This window comes from Schistocerca nitens, chromosome 8 (genome assembly GCF_023898315.1).
Source record: "Schistocerca nitens isolate TAMUIC-IGC-003100 chromosome 8, iqSchNite1.1, whole genome shotgun sequence".
NCBI classification, from domain to species: Eukaryota; Metazoa; Arthropoda; class Insecta; order Orthoptera; family Acrididae; genus Schistocerca; species Schistocerca nitens.
The window spans coordinates 562232278-562257568 of record NC_064621.1 but is presented as its reverse complement, the minus strand read 5'-3'; the positions used below and the strand labels follow the sequence as shown (position 1 = coordinate 562257568).

Sequence of the window (25291 nt, the reverse complement as noted above, 5' to 3'; positions counted from 1 at the left end):
ATAGATGAATTAGGGTTCTCAAACCCAGCTGACATAATCTGCCTCTCTGAACATCATGTGACCACTGGCATAGAACTTTTAAGTGCTACAGGATTTAGTTTAGTATCTTACTTTTGTGGAGCATAAATGGAGAAATGAGGAGTTGCCACATTCATCAGGAACTGTCATAAATTTAAGAACATAGACATTCATAGATTTTGCCGAGAACAGCATATAGAAGCATGTGCAACAGAAGTAGAATTTCATAAAAAAATCCTTCATAATATTACGCGTATATCGAGCACCTGGAGGTAACTTTAATCTGTTCATAAACCACCTTGAAGCTGTACTGGCCCATTTAGCAACCAAAAAAAAGAAAGAAAGAAATAGTGGTTGCTGGTGACATCAGTGTAGATTTCCTTAAAGGCTCTCCCAATAAGAACTTATGTGAGTTAGTAACGCTATCATTCAACTTAATTCCCACTGTAAAGGTCTCAACTAGAGTACCCAATTACTCACAAAAGCCATTGATAATGTTTTTATAGCAGAGTGCAATGAACAAAATTATATTACAAAACTAATAGTCAGTGGCCTCTCAGACCATGACATGCAGTTCCATCTGTTAAATGTTGATACTGAACAGGATATAAAATCTGTTAAATCTGAACTCAAGAGGGTAATCAATAAGCCAAAAACTGATAATTTTAGGACACTCCTCAGACACTTTCACTGGAGTGATGTTTACAGTGCTCATGGCATGTATGAAATATATAACACTTCTGCTAATAAAGTGCTTACCTTATTTGAACACTGTTGTCCCCAAAAACTAACCAAGGTTAGAGCAATGTCTACAAAGAATCCATGGATTACTCAAGGAATAGAGGTATCTTGTAAAACAAAAAGAAAACTCTATCTGTCAATCAGAAACAGTTCTGATGTTGATGCTATAGCACATTACAAGAAAGACTGCAAAATATTACAGACTGTAAGGCAGCCATCAAAACAAATATATTACAAGGGAAAGATAGTCAGATAACAAAATAAAGACAGTATGGGATATAGTGAAGGAGGAGACTGGTGGAACCAGACATGAAGAGGGGCAAATAGCACTAAGAGTAAATGATACATTGGTGACAGATGTGTACAGTGTCGCAGAACTTTGTAATAAACATTTTATAAATGTTACTGAGATAGGATTGTCAGGTTCTGTAGATGCTACAATGGGATACCTCAGGCCAGACATTTCAAGTAACTTCCTTAGTATGAATTTGACCCTCACTAACCCAGCAGAATTAATGCCTATCACAAAACCTTTAAAATCAAAAACATCTAGTGGGTATGATGAAATATCAACAAAGTTAATTAAAGAATGTGATTGTGAGTTAAGTAACATTACGCTATCTGTGTAACCAGTCGTTTATCAGTGGAATATTTCATGAATCGTTGAAATATTTTAAAGTTGAGCCACTATTTAAGAAGGGAGATAAAGAAATAGCGTCAAATTACCCTACAGTTTCACTTTTGCCAGCATTCTCAAAAATTTAAGAAAAACCATCGCCTCACAAATAATATACTGTCAAAGTCGCAGTCCGGATTTATAAAGGGTTCTGATATTGTGAAGGTTATCTACACTTGCAGTGAAAATGTACTTTATTCATTAGACAAAAAATTGTAGGCAAATGATATATTTGTGATCTGTCAAAGGCATTTGACTGCATAAATCACAATATCCTTTTAAGTAAATTAGAATATTATGGTGTAACACGAAATGCTGAAAAATTGTTCAAATATATTTCTCTACAAGGAAACAAAGGGTGTTATTAGGAAAGAGTCACATATTAGGCTATTAGGCATCATCCAACTGGGAACTAATCACATGTGGGGTCCCACTAGGTTCCATCTTAGGGCCCTTACTTTTTCTTGTGTGTAGCAATGACCTTTCATCAGTAACATTACCAAATGCCATGTTTGTTTTGTTTGCCTGCGATACAAACATTGCAATAAACAGCAAATCAAGTGTAGTCTTAGAAATATCAGCTAGTAAAATATTTGGGGAGATTAATCACTGGGTCCTAGCCAATTTTTTGTCACTAAACTTTGAAAAAACACACCACAGAACGTGTGAGGGGTGCCCCACGAGTATATGCCTAACATACAATGACAAGCAGATAGAAGAAGTGGGCAGTGTTAAATTCTTGGGATTACAGCTTGATAATCAATTCAACTGGAGAAGCACTGCTGAAGTGTCTCAACAAATCTCTATTTGTTAACGTGAATTCTGTCAGACACAGGAGATATAGAAATGAAAAAACTTACATGCTGTGCTTACTTTCACTCCATAACGTCATATGGGATTATTTTTTGGGGTAATACATGAAGTCAAGCTAAAGTTTTCTTGGCACACAAACATGCAATAACAGCTATATGTGGTGTGAACTCAAGAACATCCTGCAGAGGCCTGTTTAGTGATCTAGGGATACTAACTACTGCTTCCCAATATATTTATTCCTTAATGAAATTTGTCCTCAAAAATATATCACTTTTTCAAACCAACAGCTCAGTTCTTGGAATCAATACTAGAAATAAGAATAATCTCCAGAAGGTTTAAAAGTCACTTACTGTTGTACAAAATGGTGTGCATTACTCAGGAACACACATTTTCAAAAACTTGCCAGCAACCACAAACAGCTTAAGAACCAATGAAATTCAGTTTAAGAGAAGCCTAAAGAGTTTATTGGTGGCCAACTCCTTCTACTCCATTGATGAATTTTTCCGTAGGACCAACTTATTACAATCTAACTCCTGCATCATTTCAGTGCAGTCATGTGTTCATTGTAAATAAGTATTGCAGTAGTTCTATTATATGTTTATTATCTTACAAATAAAAAAAAAACATTTCCTTCTTAAATTTTAAATTCAGTCATTAATGTGATCTCGGTAAATGCATGTTGTAAAATGAACCTTTCATATAGTGTGCATAAAAAAATGACGATCATTCCACTTGAGACCTGTGGAAGGCACATTAGCTTGTTTGTTTTAGTTGTAAATATTTGTCATATATTATTGTTTTCTTGACATGTTCTACATCCTGGAGGACCTCCTCACTATGTATCAATTGGAATGAAAGTAAATCTAATCTAATCATTATACAACAATAAGATGAATGTAGCATAAAGACAGACATACTTAAAGTAAAAGAAAAACCCAAAATGACAAACACAATACAACCAGCGGCATGTACAATAGTGTCAGTAGAACAGTGACATTCACACGTAAGTGCACATTGAGTGTGTTCTAAGTACAACACAAAACTGACTATAAACTTACAAAAATAGATTCGACCCTTAAAAAAAACTGAAAGAGATCTTTGGAGAAAATAGAAGCACCTTAAGAGTTTAGAATGGAAACCAGTACCAAGCAAAAAAGGGAAAGACATTAAATAATTTTAATCAGTGAAGTTTTTATAATAGTATTTCATTCAGCTGTTCTTCTGGCTACGAGCTGATATCAACACCATGGTCACTATCAAGTTATTATTCTTAGAGTTCAATTTCTAAGTACTTACATCCTTAGCACTTCGTTATCGCTGGTGCTGTCAAAATTTATTATAAGTTAATAAGTTCGTGGATTTTTATTAGTCTGCAGTTGCTGAACAGTAGTAATAAGATGTTTGATTCGTTTTTAAAAGCTGGCTGTTTCTGTTGACAGCTTGGTTACGATGTACTATGGGTACATTCCTGGTTTATTAATATATGGATTTGTGTGATATTATCATCGTTGTATTATTTACTAGTGGTATTATCTTTGCCTAAATGGTTTGTACGTGATCGTGCCGATGATTTCAGTAAACAATTTAGGCAAAGTTAATACCACCTGTAAACAATACTGAGATGACAATAGTACACAGATCCGTAGATTAGTAAACCAGAGATGAAATCACATCACATATTTAAAGATGAAATCACAAATAAATAATACAAAGATGATGATATTGACAAGATGATTGCACCTGAAGATCCTGTACTTGAAATAATATTCAGTTATGTATACCGAAGATGTACTGGCTGCAGCCTCATTGTAACGTCGAACAATTAAAGAGCTAGATAGGTTAGTTGCTAAAAGCGAATCCAAAACCTGGCAACAAAAACAAAAAATATACTTAAAGATTTCAAAATTAACACTCCAAAGAGCAAACAGAGACCGTATGAAACGCAAAAGAACAGAGTGCCCCTGGTGGCCAGCCCAGACCTCAGCGGTTGCCGTCATTCACTTGTTAACACACGTCACAACTTAACAGTCACTATAGCACTTCACAGCAACAGCGTCGCTGGATGGCGCGGACCACGTGTACGTGCGCGAATTCAACAATCGACGCGTGTAGCGGTCGCTACAGTAGCACTCAAATCCATAAGTTAACATATCAGGGATGTAAGCATAGTACATCGTTACCAAGCTGTCAACAGAAGCTCTCAATTTTAAAAACAAATCAAACATATCACAAATAGTGGTTAGCAACTGCAGATTAATAAATTTCCATCAACTTGTTAACGTGGAATAAACTCCGACAGTACCGGCCATGACGACGTGCTAAGGACGTAAGTACTTCCAAATTGTAAAGTAAAAATTATAACCTAATTTATAACTAATGAAAACGTACAAAAATTGTGTACCAAAATCTCATATGTTTTGCCGACAGCTTGAAAATGACTAGGTTGTCGACGTGAGCTCAGAGCCACAACAACAGCTGAATAAAATACTTTTATAGCAGCGTTATTGTTGAAAATTATTTAATGTATTTACAAAAGGTTTACAACGCTTAGGGCCCACGATAAATAAAAACAAAGATGTAAAAGCTGAAAGGTGGAAGAAGCACAAAGAGAGGTTATATAAGGGAAACAAAATATCACATAAAGAAAGAGGAATTAAGTGAAAATGAGATGGGAGATATGATAATACCAGAAATAATTGACAGAGCTCTTAAAGGCTTAAGTCGAGAAAAGACCCATAGAATATACGACATTTATTCAGAATTATTAGAGTGTTACAGAGGCCAGCGATGACAAAACTATTCCCACCTGATGTGCAAGTCATACGAGACAAGATAAATATCATCAGACTTCAAGTAGAATGCAATAATTCCTGTACCACAGTTGACCTGATTCATTTACCGAGGAATGGAGAAACTGGTAAAGGCCGTCTCAGAGAAGATTAGTTTGGGTTCCAGAGAAATGTAGAAACACGCAAGGCCATACTACCGTTACAGCTTGTGCTAAAAAATAGGTCAAAGAAAGGCCAGTTTACTTTTGTAGCAGAAAACATTGTGCACAGGGAAACCACAGCTATGACTAACCGTCTTGAGTGTCAAGATTCCGCTTCTGCTGTACTTATCTTTTTATTATCAGATCGCAACCGGTTTCGTGGCACTGAAAATCACATTCTCAGGTGACATGTAAATAAGTCATAAGACCTAAGGAACCCGGAACATGGAACCCAACATCCGTTGTCGAACCAGACTAATAAACCGTTAAATGGCAATAAGTTTATGAATCATGGATAAAATACACGGAGCGAAATGTATATAAAACATGCAGAGAGACCAGACTGCAGTTATAAGACTCGGAGGACATGAAAGAGAAGCAGTGATTAACAAAGGATTGAGGGAATTTTCTACCCTATCGCCAGTGTTATTCCATCTGGACATTGTGCAAGCAGTAAAGGATACTAAGGAAAAATTATGAAAGACAATTGAAGTTGAGAAAGAAGAAATAAAAATTTTACTGTCTGCCGATGGAATTATAATATGAGACGGCAAAAGGCTTGTAAGAACAGTTGAACGGGATGGAAACTGTCTCGAAAGAAAGTTAAAAGATGATGACGAACGAAAATAAAACGAGAGTAATGGAATGTTGGCGCTTTAAATTAGTCAATAATTGGATTAGGAAACGAGATACTAAAAGTAACATATGAGTTTTGCTATTTGAGCAGCAAAACCGGTGAAAGCAGAGCGGATTTATGCAGACAGGCTATAATAACGCAAGCATTTCTGTAAAAGCGCAATTTGTTAATGCAGAATATAAATATGTTAGGAAAACTTATCCAAAGATATTTCAATGGCGTGCAGCCTTGTACTGAGGCTAAATGTGAATGATAAGCAATTCAGACAAGATTAGACCAGAATCTTTTGAAATGTGTTGCTACAGAAGAATGTTGAAAATCATACGGATGCATCCAATAACCAATGAGGTGCCATTGAATTTTCTAGCACAATTTGATTAAGATAAGGAGCGCTTGGCAAGTTATCTTCTGATGAGACATCAAGGAATCTTCAGTTTGGTAACGGAAGGAAGTGTTTGGTGAGGGAGGAGGGGGGGGGGGAGGGAATTGCTAAGTTGCAGAGGGAGACCACGGCTGGCCTACAGGTCAAATGGATGTAGAGTGCAGGAATTATACATAGATGAACGGCCTTACGCTGGACAGACTACCTGTATTAGACCAGACCTCGGAATGAAGACACAACAGCAACCGTTAAGAAAATAGCAGTTTACCAAATATCAAACTGCGTTTGTGACTGTCAATAAAGTTCTTCTGGATATATGACCGCATTGTCAACACGTAAAATTCTCAGACGATTCGGTCAGCACTGCAAATGGGCATATTCAGCGTACATTACAACTGTGACTGTGACAACGGACGCGGAAGACTATGTTTACGTGTATATACTTATATCTTCCAAGAATAGAGAACTCAACTTGTCCTTCTTAGCACAACTAAATTTATATCTATAAAAGTAACTTCAGGGGTACCTCAGGTAAGTGTTACAAGCCCTGTACTGATCACAATACTTTATAAATTAATGATGTAGTGTATAACGTTAGAAGTTCCATGGGGCAGTTCGCGAATACTACTGTTTCATGCAATGTGAACGGGTTCAAATGGCTCTGAGCACTATGGGACTTAACATCTGTAGTCATCAGTCCCCTAGAACTTAGAACTACGTAAACCTAACTAACCTAAGGACATCACACACATCCATGCCCGAGGCAGGATTCGAACCTGCGACCGTAGCAGTCGCGCGGTTCCGGACTGCGCGCCTAGAACCGCTAGACCACCGCGGCCGGCAATGTGAACGGGATCGCCGCCAACAAAATACAGGGCTATTACAAATGATTGAAGCGATTTCATAAATTCACTGTAGCTCCATTCATTGACATATGGTCACGACACACTACAGATACGTAGAAAAACTCTTAAAGTTTTGTTCGGCTGAAGCCGCACTTCAGGTTTCTGCCGCCAGGGCGCTCGAGAGCGCAGTGAGACAAAATGGCGACAGGAGCCGAGAAAGCGTATGTCGTGCTTGAAATGCACTCACATCAGTCAGTCATAACAGTGCAACGACACTTCAGGACGAAGTTCAACAAAGATCCACCACTCCATTCGGCGATGGTATGCGCAGTTTAAAGCTTCTGGATGCCTCTGTAAGGGGAAATCAACGGGTCGGCCTACAGTGAGCGAAGAAACGGTTGAACGCGTGCGGGCACGTTTCACGCGTAGCCCGCGGAAGTCGACGAATAAAGCAAGCAGGGAGCTAAACGTACCACAGCCGACGGTTTGGAAAATCTTACGGAAAAGGCTAAAGCAGAAGCCTTACCGTTTACAATTGCTGTAAGCCCTGACACCCGATGACAAAGTCAAACACTTTCAATTTTCGGCGCGGTTGCAACAGCTCATGGAAGAGGATGCGTTCAGTGCGAAACTTGTTTTCAGTGATGAAGCAACATTTTTTCTTAATGGTGAAGTGAACAGACACAATGTGCGAATCTGGGCGGTAGAGAATCCTCACGCATTCGTGTAGCAAATTCGCAATTCACCAAAAGTTAACGTGTTTTGTGCAATCTCACGGTTTAAAGTTTACGGACCCTTTTTCTTCTGCGAAAAAAACGTTACAGGACACATGTATCTGGACATGCTGGAAAATTGGCTCATGCCACAACTGGAGACCGACAGCGCCGACTTCATCTTTCAACAGGATGGTGCTCCACTGCACTTCCATCATGATGTTCGGCATTTCTTAAACAGGAGATTGGAAAACCAATGGATCGGTCGTGGTGGAAATCATGATCAGCAATTCATGTTATGGCCTCCACGCTCTCCCGACTTAACCCCATGCGATTTCTTTCTGTGGGGTTATGTGACAGATTCAGTGTTTAAATCTCCTCTACCAAGAAACGTGCCACAACTGCGAGCTCGCATCAACGATGCTTTCGAACTCATTGATGGGAACATGCTGCGCCGAGTGTAGGAGGAACTTGATTATCGGGTTGATGTCTGCCGAATCACTAAAGGGGTACATATCGAACATTTGTGAATGCCTAAAAAAAACTTTTTGAGTTTTTGTATGTGTGTGCAAAGCATTGTGAAAGTATCTGAAATAATAAAGTTATTATAGAGCTGTGAAATCGCTTCGATCATTTGTAATAACCCTGTATTTGAGGTCGTTCAGGAATAGTTTCTGAGAAATGATATTGCGCATAAGTCAGTTAGCGCAGAAGAGGGGATTTTTTGATGGATAACGTTGTCACTCTGCAGCGAAATCTGAGCTGATTTGAAACTTCCTGGCAGTTAAAACTGTGTGTCCCAAAAACTGAATCCTGCACATGCTCATTTCCAAAGTGGAAACTAGTGAAAAGTACAACGAAGTCTTCAGCTATTTCGCATAAATAATTCGTTTCGCTTGTAGTGGCGTATGGCGAATTTTCGCAGTGGACACAAACAGTAGCACTTTAGTAAGCTCTCCAGTTCAGTTACCAGTCATCCTATGCGTTATAATGCTAATACTGTTATGTCATTAGTACCTCAACTTTGCTACTATTAATGCTGATTTAATGTTCTCTTCCTGCAGGTATGGTGAGAAGATAGAAGACAGCTGGTATCAAAACGCCGATGGACCATCGGATAACATACGTTTACGGCCGCTTACCAATGGCGTTGTCATTAAGGCTGAGAAAAGCGATGAACCGTATGGCGAGTACGAGAAAGAAGAGGAAAATTCGTCATTGCCCTTTGGTTTCAGTGCAAGTCTTTGTCACCCGTACACCGATAATCAGAAGTCTTCACGAGGCCCTCACGAAGAAAACCAACGTAAGGAGGAGTTAACTGATGTGAAAACTGAGTGCAGAAGTGAAGACACTGACGCTGATAACCATAATAAGGAGGAGTTAAGTGACGTAAAAAGGACGTGGGTAAGAGAGGATGTGAGCAAAGCCAGCGGTCAATTACCCCTGAGAGGAGTGCGTAAACGAAAAAGTCGAAATCCGACACGCTACGGGTCGTGCCCAAAAAGGACTCACGTACTGTCCTTAGAGTCTGTCACAAGTGAAAGAGATTTCAACGAATGTGTCGAACAAACTATCACAGATGGAACATATGATGCAGGACGACCAGACCAGCAGAAGTGTGTCGCAGTCATCAGTCAGACAGAAGAGACATCAGAAGTTCGGGAGGAGAAAGATAGCTGTGTACCAGACGGCGATGTATTAGATATCGATCCTGATCGGTGCACTCGGAAATCGGAGCAGAGTCCAGAAAATGAAGAGGGTTGTGTTGAAGACAACTGTAAAATATCAGAAAGTGGGATGGATGATTACAGCTGTCTCGTACCATATACTGAATTAGTTTCGGATGTGAAGCACGACGAGGAGGCACTAAGTGGTAAAGATGTTCTTCCTAGAGATATGAGAAATTTTATCAACGTGGAGCCGGAGAAGTGCATCGAAACGGAAGTTGGCGAAGTTACCAGAGACTGTAGTGATCCAAACAGTGAGGTTGATGAAGAGACATGCAGAGACGACCAACTGAAGATACAGGTTCCTGAGGATACCCCCAAGCAGAACAATGGGCAAAACTCGGATGAAGCTTGTTTGGCTTCTCAGATTGAGGCGTCAGAGCCGTTAGAGGAGAACCGTGACACGCCGAGCAGGGAAATACCGATGGACAAAGAGAACCCGCGGAGGTGCGTAGGGTGCGGGAAGGTGTTCCTGAACCATTTCTGCGTGAAGACCCACTACCGCAACGTGCACCTGCGGCTGCAGCACGGCTGCACCGTGCCCGGCTGCTCGGCCACTTTCCCGTCCAAGAGGAGCCGCGACCGCCACAGCGCCAACCCCAACCTGCACCGCAGGCTCCAGCCGGAGGGACAGCTGGAGGCGGCCGACCAGTAACGTCACCGTCTGGGGTGACACCAAACGCTCAGCGTAGGAGATGCTGTGACCCACCCCAGGACTTCTTGAAATAAATGCCGCGCCACGGGTTTCAGGGGACCCTCGAATCACCCTAAGACGGAGGCCCCAATATGCGACCGAGCGGGCTGGGCGTGCAGTGTACGAAAGTTTCCACGGAAATCCAGGTACATACTGCAATGTGTTCTTCATAGTGCGTTAAAGTAATGTTACCACCACATTTATGTACATAGCTAATACTAAACTCTTTCTGTCGCCGACGCATGTAACACTAGCAAGATACATAATGCTTTCATGACTCCACACAATTTACTGACTGTCCAGGTGAGGTGGCCCACTCCTGAGGCACTGGACTCTTATTCGGGAGAAAGGTGGTTCAAATCCCCGTCGAGCCGTCCCTACGCCTCTCCAATACGAGCTTATGCTCTGTCTCAATGATGTCGTCGACGGAACCTTGAGCTCTTACCTTAATTCTTAGTACATTGTCTGATCCAAAGTACCCAGAGCCCTGTTAGTGAGTAATAACATTGTGTGTCGCCACCCTGTACCTTTATGTCGTCTTGAATTTTGCTGGAGACACTTCCAATGAGGTACACTATGTGATCAAAAGTATCCGGAAACCCCGAAAAACATACGTTTGTCATATTAAGTGCATTGTGCTGCCACCTACTGCCAAGTACTCCCATATCAGCGACCTCAGTACTAATTAGACATCGTGGGACAGCGGAATGGTGTGCTCCGCGGAACTGACAGACTTCGAACGTGGTCAGGTGATTGACTGTCAGTTGCGTCATACGTCTCTACGTAGATCCCTAGATCCACTGTTTCCAATGTGATAGTCCAATGGAAACGTAAAGGGACACTTACCGCAAAAAAGCGTACAAGATGGCCTCGTCTGTCGTTGACTGGCAGAGACCGTCGACAGTTGAAGAGGGTCGTAATGTTAAAGAGGCAGACATCTAGCCAGACCATCACACAGGAATTCTAGACTGCATCAGGATCTACTGCAAGTACTATGAAAGTTAGGTGGGAGTTGAGAAAACTTGGACTTCATGGTCGAGCGGCTGCTCATAAGCCAAACATCACGCCAGTAAACGCCAGACGACGCCTCGCTTGGTGTAAGGAGCGTAAACATTGGACAATTGAACAGTGAAAAAAGGTTGTGTGGAGTGGCGAATCATGCTGAACAATGTGGCCATCCCATGGCAGGGTGTGGGTATGGCGAATGCCCGGTGAACGTCCTCTGCCAGCGTGTGTACTGCCAACAGTAAAATTCTGTGTTATGGTGTGGTCCAGTTTTTTTTCAAGGAGGGGGCCTGCACCTCTTGTTGTTTTGGTGGGACTATCACAGCACAGGCCTACATTGATGTTTTAAGCAACTTCTTGCTTCCCACTGTTGAAGACCAATTCGGGAATAGTGATTGCATCTTTCAACACTATCTAGCACCTGGCCTGCACAGAGTCCTGCCCTGAATGCTGTAGGACACCTTTGAGATGTTTTGGAACGATGACTTCGTGCCAGGCCTCACCGACCTACATCGATACCTCTCCTCTGTGCAGCACCCCTTGAAGAGTGGTCTGCCATTCCCTAAGAAACCTTCCAGCACCTTACTGAACGTGTGCCTGATGTCATATGGAAGCTGTCATCAAAGCTAATGGTGGGCCAAGACCATATTGCATTCCAGCATTGCCGATTGAGGGCGCCACGGACTTTTAAGTCCTTTTCAGCCAGGTGTCCGGATACATAGTGAGGAATGGCAGGCCCATTATTCCTCAAGAGTCGAAACCAGAGACGATAGCCATGCTGGACGCAGAGTATTTAGTGCAATCGACTTTCCAACTAATCCCATAGGTGTTTCATGGGATACATGTCGGGACTCTGGGCAGAACAGTCCAGGAATGTTGTTGTCCACATACCACTGCCCACAAATTCTTCTTTATGAAAGGGTGCATTCTCATGCTGATACAAACAACAATCGTCTCCGATCTGTGCTGGAAAATACGTGCATCTGGTAATGCATTTCCCGTTTTCTGAAGAAAGTAGACCACACCCTAACCACGGAAAGAACTCGATAGCGTAAACCATCTCCTCCGAACTTCACTGTTGGCGATACCATAATAACAGGTAACGCCCTCTAGGCAGCTGCCAGACATAGACCGCCACATCCGATTGCCACAGGGCACGGCGTGTTTGGTGACTCCAAATCACTCGTTTGCAGTCATCCACTATCCAGTGGTGTCATTCTTTACACAACAAAAAGCGCAGCTCATTCCCATTTTTAACAAAGGCCGTAAGACAGATATACACAATTATAGACCCATATCGTCGACGTCAATCTGTTATAGAATTATGGAACATGTTTTATGCTAAAAATTATGACGTCTTTGGAAAATGAAAATATCCACTATAAAAATCAACATGGATTCCGCAAACAGAGATGATGCGAAACTCAGCTCGCTCTATTCCTCCATGAGATTCACAGCGCAGTGGACAACGACGCTCAGGTTGATTCCGCGTTCCTAGATTTCATTTAGGCATTTGACACCGTCCCGCATTGACGTTTAATAAAAAACTTCGCGAGTATCGGAAAAGACTTAAGATTGGTTTCAAGACTTTCTTGCAGATAGAACTTAACGGACCAAAATCAGCAGATGTAAAGGTAATATCCGCAATGCCACAGGGAAGTGTGATAGGACCGTTGCTGTTTACAATATAGATACCTGATCTAGTAGAAAGTTTCGAATGCTTTTTTAAGGCTATTCGCAGATGATGCTGTTGTCTATACCAAAGTACCAACGCCAGAAGATAGTAACAATTTGCAGAACGACCTGCAGAGAACTGATGAATGGTGCAGGCTCTGGCAGTAGACCCTGAACGTAAACAAATGTAACATATTGCGCATACATAGGAAAAGAAATCCACTACTGTACAGCTACACTATTGATGACAAACAGCTGGAGACAGCGTCTGCCATAAAATATCTAGGTGTAACTATCCAGAGCGACCGTAAGTGGAATGGCCATATAAAACACCCCTGATAGATTTATTACTCAGATGTCATCCAATGACTGGTCCTCATTCGAAGTCATTGAGCTCTGCTGACCAATCTATTCTGCTGTTACTGTGTCTCTACTGACAACACAGTACTGTCCACTTTCTTTAATACTGGCCTATCTTGGTATCTAGTCGTCTGTTCCGTATTACATAGTGCTATCCGATTTCTTATGACGAAATAGTGAAGAATTTTCAGTAACCATACAATGAAGGCTTTCAAGACTGGTTATCTTAGCTGCTCCTAAGTCCTGTAGTTCATCGGTAGACAAACTGCGGCATGAACCAAGTATTGGTACAAAACCCAATATTGTACAGGTATTCATTTTCTCAGTTTTCTATTAGAAATGAAAACAAGAAGGAAAGGTATTCGTAGAGCAATAACGAAAAAATTTCATTTTCAGTCCCTCCAAAATTATGAAACAGTTTCTGTACGCTGAGAGCAGCTGCACCTTTCTTTCTTTCTTTGTCTGAGCCTTGTTCCGCAGTTACGCAGGGTCGGCCATGGCTAATCGGATGTGGCATGGTAAGCTAAGGGGTGGCCGGATGCCCTTCCTGCCGCCAGCCCGTAACCCCCGGGAAGGAACTAGTGTACCCCAGGTGTCTGTGTCTAATGTAAGCCATGGAATAGTGCGAATTTGTTGCTAATGTCTGCAGGTCGTATAATTGAGGCGGAACATGGGGAACAGCCCGGTATTCACCTAGGGGAATGTGGAAAACCGCCTAAAAACCACATCCAGGGTGGTCGGAACACCGGCCCTACGTCGTTAATCCGCTGGCCGGATTCGATCTGGGGCCGGCGCGCCTGCCCGAGTCCAGGAAGCAGCGCGTTGGTGCTCTCGGCTACCCTGACGAGTCTGACAGGAGAACCTCCCCATCGCACCCCCCTCAGATTTAGTTATAAGTTGGCACAGTGGATAGGCCTTGAAAAACTGAACACAGATCAATCGAGAAAACAGGAAGAAGTTGTGTGGAACTATGAAAAAAATAAGCAAAATATACAAACTGAGTAGTCCATGCGCAACATAGGCAATATCAAGGAGAATAGGAGCTGAAGAGTGTCGTGGTCCCGTGGGTAGCGTGAGTAGCTGCGAAACGAGAGGTCCTTGGTTCAAACCTTCCCTCGACTGAAAATTTTCCTTTCTTTATTTTCGCAAAGTTATGATCTGTCCGTTCGTTCATTCACGTCTCTGTTCACTGTAATAAGTTTAGTGTCTGTGTTTTGCGACCGCACCGCAAAACCGTGCGATTAGTAGACGAAAGGACGTGCCTCTCCAATGGGAACCGAAAACATTTGATCGCAACGTTATAGGTCAACCGATTCCTCCACAGGAAAACACATCTGATATATTCTATACGACACTGGTAACGCCATGTGCGTCACAGGACAGGAATATGTTGTCGACCCACCTAACTTGTACACTTAGCGAATGGGTAAAAAGATTTTCTACCTTACCCGATTTAGGTTTTCTTGTGGATTTGATAATCACTCCTAAAAAAGTGATGGAAACATAAGAGTTTGTAACACAAACTGAAAATAAAAATTTAAAGTTTTCACTCGAGGGAAGATTTGAACCCATGACCTCTCGCTCCGTAACTGCTCTCACTAACCACGGGACCACGGCGCTCCTTGACTCCCGTTGTCTATGATGTTGCATATCTTGGACATGGACTACTCAGTTTGTATATTTTACTATTTTTTTTTCATAGTTCCACACAACTTCTTCCTGTTTTCTCGATTGATCTGTGTTCAGTTTTTCAAGGCCTATCCACTGTGCCAACTTATAGCTAAATCTGAGGGGGGTGCGATGTGGAGGTTCCCCTGTGAGAGCAGCTGCATCGCGCGTCTAAAACGCGATTTTGTAAACGTCTCTATAGCAACGCCTCCTGATAGCTCTATAGACAGCTATCGTTTTCATCTACAGCCTTTTGTGCTTTCCAGTTGAAAGTGCTGCCAGGTGTCAGGGATTTTCTTGCCTCGATTACAGGAGTGTTTAATTAATAAAGAATGAATGTATTAAAATTTTGTACGTGATGCCGCATTTTTCCATACATCTCATTGTTTATGACGTCATATCTCTTTAACTATGTGTCGTACAACGACATATTTATGAAACTATATTCGGCAGCATTTGTGGATACTGTATGCGAAATATATTGTGAACAGAGAGACCAGCAAAGGAGTAAGAAACATCAATGTCATACATGATGCAGCATTTTACCTACGCATCTCATTGTTTATGACGTTATACCTCCTTAACTGTGATAGGTAGGTGGTTCTTACCACCAAAGTGACTGTTACCTGACAATAATGGATATGTGTACCAAGTTTGGTTGAAATCGGTCCATTGGTTTAGGAGATGTGGAACGTATACAAATACATACATCCATTTTTATCAATTGTGTGGATAGACTTAACAGCAAAATTCGAAAATGTCATCTAACGTCAAGAGCTTCTTAAGAGTTAAGAAGCTCAGTAATGAATTGAATTACATACGGAAACAGTCACTAAACTCGCCCAATGACTAAACGACCATGCATGAGCAGCGCCTATTAGACGGAGGGTGTCTGACAGCCGATCAGTTCCAATCATTCCACCAGGACGGAGGTACATGTCTCGTGTTGTCTGTAGTTCAACCATGCCTAGACGGTCAATACCGCGGTTCGATCGCGTCCACATTGTTACTTTGTGCCAGGAAGGGCTATCAACAAGGGGAGTGTCCAGGCGTCTCGGTGTGAACCAAAGCGATGTTGTTCGCAAATGCAGGAGATACAGAGAGTCAGGAACTGTTGATGACATGCCTCGCTCAGGCCGCCAAGGGCTACTGCTGCAGTGGATGACCTCTATCTATGGATTATGGCTTGGAGGACACCTGACAGCATCGCCACCATGTTGAATAATGTAGCCACAGGACGTCGTGTTACGATTGTGTGCAATAGGCTGCATGATGCACAACTTCACCCACGTCGTCCATGGCGGGGTCCATCTTTGCAACCACGACAACATGCAGCGTGGTACACATGGGCCAACAACATGCCGAATGGACCGCTCAGGTCGACATTCGTCGAAGACATGTTTGGAGACAACTGTTCAGGCTAAACGCCTTAGACACACGGTCCAGTGAGCGTTGTGGGGCCGTCGTACGCCTCTGGTGGTTATGGAATGCGCCGTAACGGCTGTACGATACGTGAATGCCATCCTCCGACCGACAGTGCAACCATATCGGCAGCATATTGGCGAGGCACTCATGGACAACAATTCGCGTCCCCATCATGCACATCTTGTGAATGACTTCCTTCAGGATAACAACATCGCTCGACTAGAGTGGTCAGCATGTTCTCCAGACATTAACCCTATCGAACATTCCTGGTATAGATTGAAAAGGGCTCTGAGGGATCTACGCCGAACTGCCGTTGAGGAGTGAGACAATCTGGACCAACAATGCCTTGATGAACTTGTGGACAGTATGCCACGACGAATACGGGCATGCATCAATGCAAGATGGCGTACTGCTGGGTACCGGTGTGTACAGCAATCTGGACCACCACCTCTGAACGTCTCGCTGTATGGCGGTACAACACGCAGTGTGTGATTTTCATGAGCAATAAAAAGGGCGGAAATGACGTATACGTTCATGACTATTCCAATTTTATGTACAGGTTCCGGAACTCTCGGAACCGAGATGATGCGAAACTTTTTTTGATGTGTGTCTGAGCGTAATTTTAATTGACGTTGACGAATTGTGCCTTGGGCGAAGTAAAGTTGGCTGCTTACCTCAGCGTCATAGGGGTAAATAGCGCGGCGACTGTGCTGTTGGACGGAGTGAGGGGGAGGAATGTTTTGCTGTTTGTCTTACAGTACTGACGACTCGTACCGATCGGCTGCTGCGGTACAAATTTCGACACGAAAGCAACATGCATTCGTGGACTGCATTACAGAGATAGTCATGTTCAAATGTCGTACTTACTTGTAGCAAGGAACATTAAATTAAAGCTGTTGTAATGCAGCACAATGAGTAGAATAAAACCGACATTCAAGCATTTAGTAAAAATTTGTGTCCTTGTCTGATATTGCATAATGTAGGTACATTTATTCTTATTAAGTTTCTGGTCTCCCAGAAAACACATTTCGCCATACAATTACATTGTCACATATTCGTGACCACTGAGGTTGGCAGCAATGTGGAACAGGGAACAGTCAACACCAACTGTTCCTAATGGTGCCGACTTTTAACGAGCAGCAGTTGGAGGTCGGGGGCCAATTTATCGCGCGCCCGTAAGGGCTCGTAACGTACTACTTTATGTGGCTTAGCAATTAATTGTAAATCCGCACATAAGCGCCCGAGAGGCTGTCCAATAATATCACTATTGGCTCTTGACGAAAAAAGTTTGGCGACCCCTCTTCTATTATATTCCTTTTTATTTCTTCCTTTCTTTCTTTACTTTAAAAAATTTTCGAGAAGTTTCACTCTCTCCCCCTCTGAAACATTTTTATTTAATAAAATGTTCTTTTATATTGTGGAGCCACACAGATACAACGTTCTCTTGTGAGATCCCCAGAGACCTGGACAACTGACCCTTGTCTTTCTGAAACGATGGCAGCATCTTCGCAAAAGCAGGAAGGTGTCGGCTCATTTGTCCTGAAAATTATAGACCTGCACGGTGAGCTGGCGCATTAGCTCGCCCACCTGGAACGTTCTCAACATCAGCTGACTCACAAACACGGCCCTCACGTCATGGAATCCGGGAGAACCCGCTTCCCGCCACAAAATACACACCACATCAGGACAGACAAAAATAACTTGAACTGAAGTAAACATGATCCTATGGACTTAAATGAGCTGTCTCCAGACTTTTTGCTCATATTTTTCATCATTGCAGCAAACGTTGTTTTCTTGATTACTTAAACGTACAGCTGTTAGAGTCATAAAACAATTTCTTTATCGTATAATATATTACATAAAAATCTAGTAACTTTAGTACAATTTGTCATTGTTTTTTTATGCTTCATGCGATATTTAATTACTATCATTTTCACCTGCAGGTATATCACTGCCGCATCATTTCGCAAACGGACAAGACTTGGATCAGAAACCCTGCAGGCTAGGTATGTTCACTGATCCACTAATGTGGAAACTGCGAAAATGATTGTTACATTCAAGTATCAAATAATTATGTTGCACGGTTTTACAGGGAAGGAAGGAATCTGAGCTGCAGCTCAGAATGTACTAGAAAGGAAAGAACTTTTCCTCACAGCCACTTTGCCTGCAGGATCAGTTCCAGAATTCAAACAGCAACAGGACCAACATCCAATGACGGTCTCTCTTCTCAAAGGAGCCAAGCGCGATGATCAACCAACACTGATGAATTATCATATACTAGTCAAACAATGTTTTTATTCAAGCCTGAAATATTCTAGTTCCTCAACTGAAGTACAAATGCGTTATAAATATTTATTTGTTATATTTTTTTTGTCGTTTTAAAAATTTACTATTATTTTAGTGCTTAGAGCTGTATTTTCTTGTATAAATCTCTTTGAATTTAAAAGCTGTAAATAAAAATAAAGTCATTTGTATTAATCCTACGTATTGCAAGACGAATACCTGAACAAATACAAATCATTTCTCAGTAATTTTGTTGCCAACGGCATTAATCATTGTCAAATAAACAGGTTACTCATTTTATGTTCTTACGCAGGACAAGTTTCATTCCCAGCATCTGGTAATGGAATTCATACTTACAGTGGGTTCTCGTCCGCTCCGAGAACAGGTGATTCACATGTACTACGTTTCAATCACACCATTATCATGAAGTGCAGTAATTCCTATTAGAACACACTGAATCATAGTGTAAATAGCCCATTTAATATATACAGTGGGACTAATTAAATTCACTGGACTGGAAGTATGAAGCAGAACGTTGTTTTGTTTGTGTGTTATTAATCAATACCTCACACACCACGCCATAATACACTAAAAATGTTTGGTGTTGACTAGTGTTATTCTGGATTTTTAGAAACTGTCGATGTCTTAAACTACAAAAATCTCATGAATTTACTTCTTTACTGGATTGTGCAACGTACTTTAGAGTAGAATAGAAATATCTCTCTGAATGGCATCACATATCAAACATAGGACTGTGTACATAAATCAAAACATTGTAGCTGTCACATCAGAAACAAAAAAGCAAGTATGAAATCATCATTTTTCAACATGAGGCAGTTTGCTCAAATATTCCACAGGTGTACTCCACCTCCATAGTATCCAATGTCGTTAGGGAGGCCATCGAAATATGCCAACAGACGACAACATCTTACGATACTGTGACTATAAGATTTGGGAGCTAGTACAGTGTCTAGTTAAGAAGACGCTCAGCGAACACACCTACCTGGTGGCCAGGTGAGATGGTGTAACTGCACCTGTGCCACAGCAGGTACCGACACCATCGCCTCCACAGGCAGTGACAAGCGGACCGGGTCGCACACAGCCTAGGGAAGGGCTTGCAGGGGAATTGGATACAAGCCGTCCGCGCACCCACTGGAACCCAGTTCGTTAGTGCAGCTGACGTTGTTGACATATATGATCGCTGAAATATTGTGCTCTTTGGACAGTATGAACTGGCACTACATCCGTGGACTATTCAGTCGACAAATACACTGGGAGAAACTGAAGGCTCACACTGCACTAGTTATTTACTAATATTTAAGAGGGCTAAATATATGCATTTTCATCAAGCGTCAAAGCAAAAGGCAACTTCAGTGCTTATACAACATTACAAAAATGCTTATAGGAGATTCAAAACAACAAGCAAGAATAAAAACTTCACGAAAAGTGTTATTAAAACTGTAAGACGGCAAGAACTATGCCCCTTACATGAAGTCATTAAAGATCACCTAACTCACGTTGAGCAAACAGTAGGGCTGAACAAAAATGACTGACAAGGCACAATGCGTCTTGTAGAGGATATAGTAGGGACGTATTGGAATAATTAATGTCGGGTGATGGTTTTAAAGTAATTCACACGACATGAAAACTTTGTGGAAACGAGTCGATTTACTGGACGCTATTTTATCCTAGGAAAGTATTCAGAGTTGACCATAGCTGGCTGGGGAGCAGCAAAGGGAGGCGACAAGAGGCAGCTTATGGCGGCTCAAGCTCTGAGAAAGTGGTAACAGGGCGCGGCCTCGAGCTGCCTTAAGATGAGTGACAATGAGTGGGTGGTTGACCCCATGCTGGTGTACCGGGAAGCAGACAGAGAACTTGTATGCCTGTTGATAAATGTCAGTCGTTCCGTTTTCTGTGAAACATGCGAGAAAGCCGCGCAAAGCTACGGTGGAGCCGTCAACAGCGGCCAAAATATGTGTGTTCGTGACAATAGCAACTTCACACTGGATTCACGGTCTGCAGAGCCTGAAATAAATCAGGTGAAGAGCGACAGAATGAAATACGCCGACCTCCGGTGGGAACATAGGACCAAGGAATGTGAAGTACTCTCCTGGGAGTTTGAATTCCGGAAAAAATTGGTATTTTGTGCAGACGCTATCCTTGATGGGTGGCCTGGGAGGAGCTAAATAGCAGAAGTTGAGAGGAAGGGAAATTTTGTGGGAATTTGTTCACTTCCCAGAGCAGGCATTGGTCGGCGCTGGGAAGCGATGCATAATTAACGCAACTTGCGCTGCAATTGGCGTAAGTGATTTTGTTGGAGGGGAAACCGAGGCGAAGAGCGGACTGGGAGAAGTCCCCGTAGAGGTCTTCCGTTCCCAGCTTGCCTAGAGTGCGGACATGGCGTTCTTTACTCAGCTTGCCTGAGAGAGAGTGAGCATCTCTGCAGTTTAGGACTTAGCAAATGGAACGATTGAGCTTGGAGATTTTGGTTCAGTTATGTTCTGAGCAAGATAGTTAGGAGTGAACAGACGAGCGCAGCCTTGCAACACCACGAGGCCGGCCGACGTCCTCACAACGACGCCGCCCTGCCTCGCTGCATTCGGTGATATTGCACCCGCTCTGGCTTGAGTTAGGCACTGATTAATTTGTTGGATCACGTCGGCAGAGTTTCCACGAGGATTTCATGGGCCGTATATTGTGGAATTTTTCTCCCACTTCGCATTACGCCTGGGTCTGTCGATAGGAATTAATTTTGATATGTCGTGCTTTAGTCCACATAAACGCAATTTATTACCACTGCCTGTTAGGAGAGTCATATACTGTGATGATTGAAGGTCGGGAGTTAAAATAAATTTGTGCTAATTGACTGCATCTGTTTTCAATCAAGTAGTTGAAATCCCAAGTCACTTTCTTAATTAATTTTATGTTCCACATTTGCAACGGGTGTTCAATAGCTGAATATAACATCAATGTGCACCCATTTTTAATTAAAAGTGATCAATTCTGAATCAATTAATGTCAACACTGCCACCGCAGTTCAATCAGGAGTCAGAGGGCCTTATTACTTTCTTTGCGTTATCTGATATTGCGGCAGTTTTGCACTCTCTGTTGATCTGTTAGTCAATTAGCTGGGGTGAACACACGTCAAAAACATATAAGTGAAAGGTGGGGTGTTACAAAACTGTCAGGGCAGTCAACTAACAATTTATTCAAAACATAGTAAAAGAGATCAACGAAAATTCCAACAACGCTTTAAAATATAAAAACATAAGAAAAAATATCATGCATTAGAGGCAGTATAATGAGGCCCAGTCTTGGAACGAATTCAGGCTTGCTGGCTTTCAATATCATGAAATGAAATGGTGTGATGGTGGCCCTAAACTATGTACCATCAGACTCAAAGTCAAAATATTATTAGTTTTGGTTGATTTCGTTGTCTGGGGGCTGGGATACGTAGTTACCGCATTACAAGCCAAATACTGCTGAGGCTACAGTATACAATATGAATAAACACATAAATCAAATGATCGAATGTTCCTATCACTCGGAAATTGCGAATGTAGCGTAGAAATTTATAAATTAAAGACTACAATTAAATAAAATCTGCAAGTACTACCCTAACTACTTTAAATGACGAGTACGATAGTAGAAGTTCTTTTGAGAATGGGACTTAACATCTGTGGTCATCAGTCCCCTAGAACTTAGAACTACTTAAACCTAACTAACCTAAGGACATCACACACATCCATGCCCGAGGCAGGATTCGAACCTGCGACCGTAGCAGTCCCGCTGAGAATGTGATATATTTCTGCAAAACGCTTATTGGCGTCGATAGTCCAGCAATTAAATAAAATATAAGTTGAATAACAGGGAACCAATAGATTCCTACTTCACGTAATTAGTTATGAACAACAAGATAGCTCGCGAGATATTCACTTCCAAACGCGTACTACGTCCTCACTGCAGAAGCCACGGAAATTCACAGGTACACAAATTGGCACTACGAAATATTTCTATTTCTCGCGACCAAGCGCAAACTGCTCCACTCCAAGTCTTTCCCGCGACTGTCGCCTCCAGCACTTCCCCTGTCCTGTGTTGTACTCCCTTCCATTCACTTCGGTAGTGGCCTCCCTTAGTAACGAGCGCTGTGATTGGCTAGAGCGCTCCCTCCATGTCTCCAAACCAACGTACACTCACAAACATATTGAAACACATACGAAACACTGTATTTACATTTAAATAACTTGAAATTAAATAAATATTCTTACGGCTGGACCATAAACAATATCTAACACACATTATTAAATACATAAACAAATTAAATAAACATATATCAAAGGAATAGCAACAAAAGCTGGGCCAGTAGCCTAATGTCTCTGTGCGTTCTAAAAACACAGTAAATATTTAACCAATTTCTTCATGAATAGCATATATCGGATATAAACAAAGACATAGACGAATAAATATATTTATAAGCATGCTGCTACCGTTTTTTTGTGTAAGTGTGTAGTAGTAATCGGCCACTTTGACCTCCAATAATTCATGTACTAATCAAGTTAACTGCCTGTAATTTATACTAATAGCTTTTTAAAGACACGTTGATCGAGAAAATCGGATGAAGAGTTTAGATTTTGGAAATTCGTTGCTGGGTGTTGCTTGTATAACTTACAGTCAGATACTAAACTTGAAAATAATACAGATATTGAAAATCTGATTACGCCATCAGAATCGTCGTGCAAATAATGGCAATGTACACTCTTTGACATAAAACTTGACCGGCGGCCGGCCGCTTCAGAGGCTAAGTCCGCGCCGATCGCGACATGGGACAAAAAAACTGGCCAACTCGCTAATTCTCTAAGTCCGGTTATCTGCACAATCTGGCAACACTGTAGACTGCGGCACTTCCTGGAGGAAAACTTGTCCCATGATAGAGAAACTCTAGGCTGATTACGCCTGTGGTCTAGCGGTAGCGTGCGTTGTTTCTGTTCATAATGTCAGTGGATCGAGAGCAGCTGGCATAAAATATTTTTATAGCCTCTTCTGTCTGAATGCTGAAGACGTGAAATGTAATGGTAGCGCAGATTCAATCTATTTCGCTTTGTGACACACCGATATCAAAATTTTATCCAGTAACGATTTTGCGGCAGATTTCCTGCAGACTGTCCTCCTCTGGACGCCGTATGCGGCAAAGCTCCGGGATCCATTTGCTGGCTACTGGCAGCGGCCGTGGCGACAGCAGCGGCGCTGCACTCCCCCGTTCTTTATCGAAAGCGCCTGTTACCGCTCATCGCTTTTGATGATTTAAAACGCTTTATTATTAAATGTTGCTCCACAGAAAATTTCTACAATTTCCATTCACGCTCAAAAGCAACGGAGACAGACGCCCTGATTAGTAGGCGGGTATTATATTACATTAATCGGCAAGAGCTGAGTATGGCCCGAAATTAATTTTATAGACTGGGACGAAATTAAACCACCTCACTACATTCGATGAATTTATAAATGCTTCATACCTCGTTTCTTTTCCTTTCAAACTCAATTATTTGTGCAACTTTTGGTCAATGTTTGGATGTTTTCGTCAAGCCAGAGTGAGCGTCTGTGGTGTAAAGTGTATTACAGTTCTTGTTTCATTCCTTATGGTAAGTCTATGCGATAAACTGTGTGACTACCTTGCAATGCATGGTCTGTAGCAGTGCAGGAACACTGCACATTTGGAGTTCCATGTATGGGTTCATGAAGTATTTATTGTTGATCGGAAGTGATAGTTAAGGTCATCAGATTTAAACCAGAAAAATTTGTCGTTTTGAAGGTTTCAGAGAACGGAAAGGAATTGCTAACGCCGGTGTTAGAAAACGTCTACAGTTAAATGCTATTGCAAAAATTTAGGAGAAGGGAACTATATTAATGAACATGTGCACTTCATAAACAACCTTCTGACATGTTAGACCTATATGACGAACAAAGCTCAAATTTATATCGTTGACAGTCGGTTTGAATCTTTTCAGGGTCTATTTTACAGTGAAGCACCTTGGAATTTGCAAAGCAGAAATCCATGATATTAACTTAATTTACTAAGTCGAAATCGGACGAAGATTGATGTTTAAAGGCATTCTTCAGATTTCGCATAAGAAATTTTTACTAGCAGTTTGCAACTCCATTAATTAAAATGGAAAATAAAAGGTTGTAGTCAGCGGCTTCTACCATGATTCGAACTGCTATGTCTTATAGTACAAGCACTGCAACGCACAAGGGAACCTCTGAGCTAACGACACACTGGCGGCCAGAGGCGGAATATAGTCACTGAGATGTTGCCTGAGCCTCACAACGCAACCTTAAACACACGAACAGAGGAGGTGGAGATTACTGTTTTAACGTCCCGTCGACAACGATGTCATTAGAGACGGAGCACAAGCTCGGATTAGGGAAGGATGGCGAAGGAAATCGGCCGTGCCCTTCCTAAGGAACCATCCCGGCATTTGCCTGAAGCGATTTAGGGAAATCATTGAAAACCTAAATCAGGATGGCCGGGCGCGGGATTGCACCGTCGTCCTCCCGAATGCACACACAAACAGGTGTTACTTATGTGAAGAACGCCGTTCTTGGAGTCCAGAAATTAAATATACTTTCTAATTGTGTCATCT

The 25291-nt window shown here is 42.0% G+C and overlaps 1 protein-coding gene across 1 annotated transcript in view; it reads left to right on the top strand.

Moving 5' to 3' along the window:
- The window catches only part of LOC126198721 (zinc finger protein basonuclin-1-like), a 345685-nt gene extending 326913 nt beyond the window's left edge, over positions 1-18772 (top strand). The window contains exons 7-9 of the mRNA XM_049935240.1: positions 8879-10381; positions 18311-18373; positions 18460-18772. Of these exons, the coding sequence (XP_049791197.1) occupies positions 8879-10196 (1318 nt within the window). The 3' untranslated portion in view covers positions 10197-10381; positions 18311-18373; positions 18460-18772. The remainder of the gene's footprint in view (positions 1-8878; positions 10382-18310; positions 18374-18459) is intronic.
- Positions 18773-25291: the final 6519 nt, after the last annotated feature.